The sequence below is a fragment of the Tenrec ecaudatus genome, chromosome 2, assembly GCF_050624435.1.
Source record: "Tenrec ecaudatus isolate mTenEca1 chromosome 2, mTenEca1.hap1, whole genome shotgun sequence".
Lineage (NCBI taxonomy): Eukaryota > Metazoa > Chordata > Mammalia > Afrosoricida > Tenrecidae > Tenrec > Tenrec ecaudatus.
This window is the reverse complement of record NC_134531.1, coordinates 54622184-54623527: the sequence shown is the minus strand read 5'-3', so window position 1 is coordinate 54623527 and position 1344 is coordinate 54622184. Positions and strand designations below refer to the sequence as shown.

Genomic DNA, 1344 nt, shown 5'->3' with positions numbered 1-1344 from the left:
AAGTAGAGGTTCTACTGTCCTACTGTTGCTATAAATTAGAAAAAATTCAAGGCTGTGAGTTTGTTTGTTTATTCATTATTTTCAGTTAGACATATGTTAAGCATATTTTTAAATTTTGGCTTGCTAACTTCTTCTCTTTACACATTTTATTATAATCTTTTGTCTTCTCAAGGGGCCATTTGGAATTTTCTATTCAGATCCTCTTACTTCATCATTTCTTCCATTTATTTTAGCTAGTCTACACCCAAGAGCAACTATCAGAGTCTCTTCTGACTTCCATTTTGGACTTCTCTCTTAAGAACAATTTTTACCCTTTCTGCCCGCTCCCCAATCCCCCCCCCCCCCCCCCCCCCCCCGGCGCCGCTCGGGCTGCACTGCGCTCGCTCAGAGCTCCAGCCTCCTTAAGCTAGCACCACCGCTGTCTCCCTTTAGCCGCCATCATGATCATCTACCCGGACCTCATCAGCCACGATGAGATGTTCTCCTACATCTACAAGATCCAGAAGATTGCAGACGGGCTGTGTCTGGAAGTAGAGGGGAAGATGGTCAGTAGGACCGAAGGTAACATCGACAACTCCGTCGTTCATGGTAACGCCTCAGCTGACGACCCCGATGGGGATGCAGCAGAAAGCACCGTGGTCACTGGTGTTGATACTGTCATGAACTATCACTTGCAGGAAACCAGCTTCACCAAAGAGGCGTACAAGAAGTGCATCAAAGACCACATGAAATCAATCAAAGGCAAACTTGAAGAACAGAAACCAGAAAGAATAAAGCCTTTTATGACAGGGGCTGCAGAACAAATCAAGAACATCCTTGCAAATTTCAAAAACTACCAGTTCTTTATTGGTGAGAACATGAATACAGATGGCATGGTTGCTCTGCTGGACTACCGTGAAGATGGTGTGACCCCATACATGATCTTCTTTAAGGATGGCTTAGAGATGGAGATATGGTGGGCAACTCACAACTGATGGGCAACTCACAACTGATTCCTCTCATCCTACCCGGCTGCTGTTCATCCACACGACACCAGGACTTGGATAAACAGAACTGATGTCATTGTGAGCTCTTCATTTACTTTTGACCTTGATTTATTTGGAGCGGAGGCTTTTTTTTTTTAAAGGAAAAAAAAAACATGTCCTGTAGGTTGTCTAAAAATAAAATGCATTTGAACTCACTTGAGAATGCCTCCTGGAGCCAAAGTGGGTGAACAAGTAAATGTGGTGAAGAAAGTTGATGGTGCTCCGCTATCAAAAGAGATAGTGACTGGGGTCTTAAAGGCTTGAAGATAAACAAGCGGCCATCTAGCTCAGAAGCAACAAAGTCCACATGGAAGAACAC

The 1344-nt window shown here is 44.0% G+C and overlaps 1 protein-coding gene across 1 annotated transcript; it reads left to right on the top strand.

Moving 5' to 3' along the window:
• Positions 1-440: 440 nt before the first annotated feature.
• LOC142439986 (translationally-controlled tumor protein-like) lies at positions 441-974 on the top strand. Its single transcript, XM_075542655.1, has one exon. The coding sequence runs from the start codon at positions 441-443 to the stop codon at positions 972-974; it is 534 nt and encodes a 177-aa protein (XP_075398770.1).
• Positions 975-1344: the final 370 nt, after the last annotated feature.

Excerpts from the sequence above, each read along its gene's own strand:
- LOC142439986 (XM_075542655.1), top strand. The coding sequence starts at position 441 with ATGATCATCTACCCGGACCTCATCAGCCACGATGAGATGTTCTCCTAC.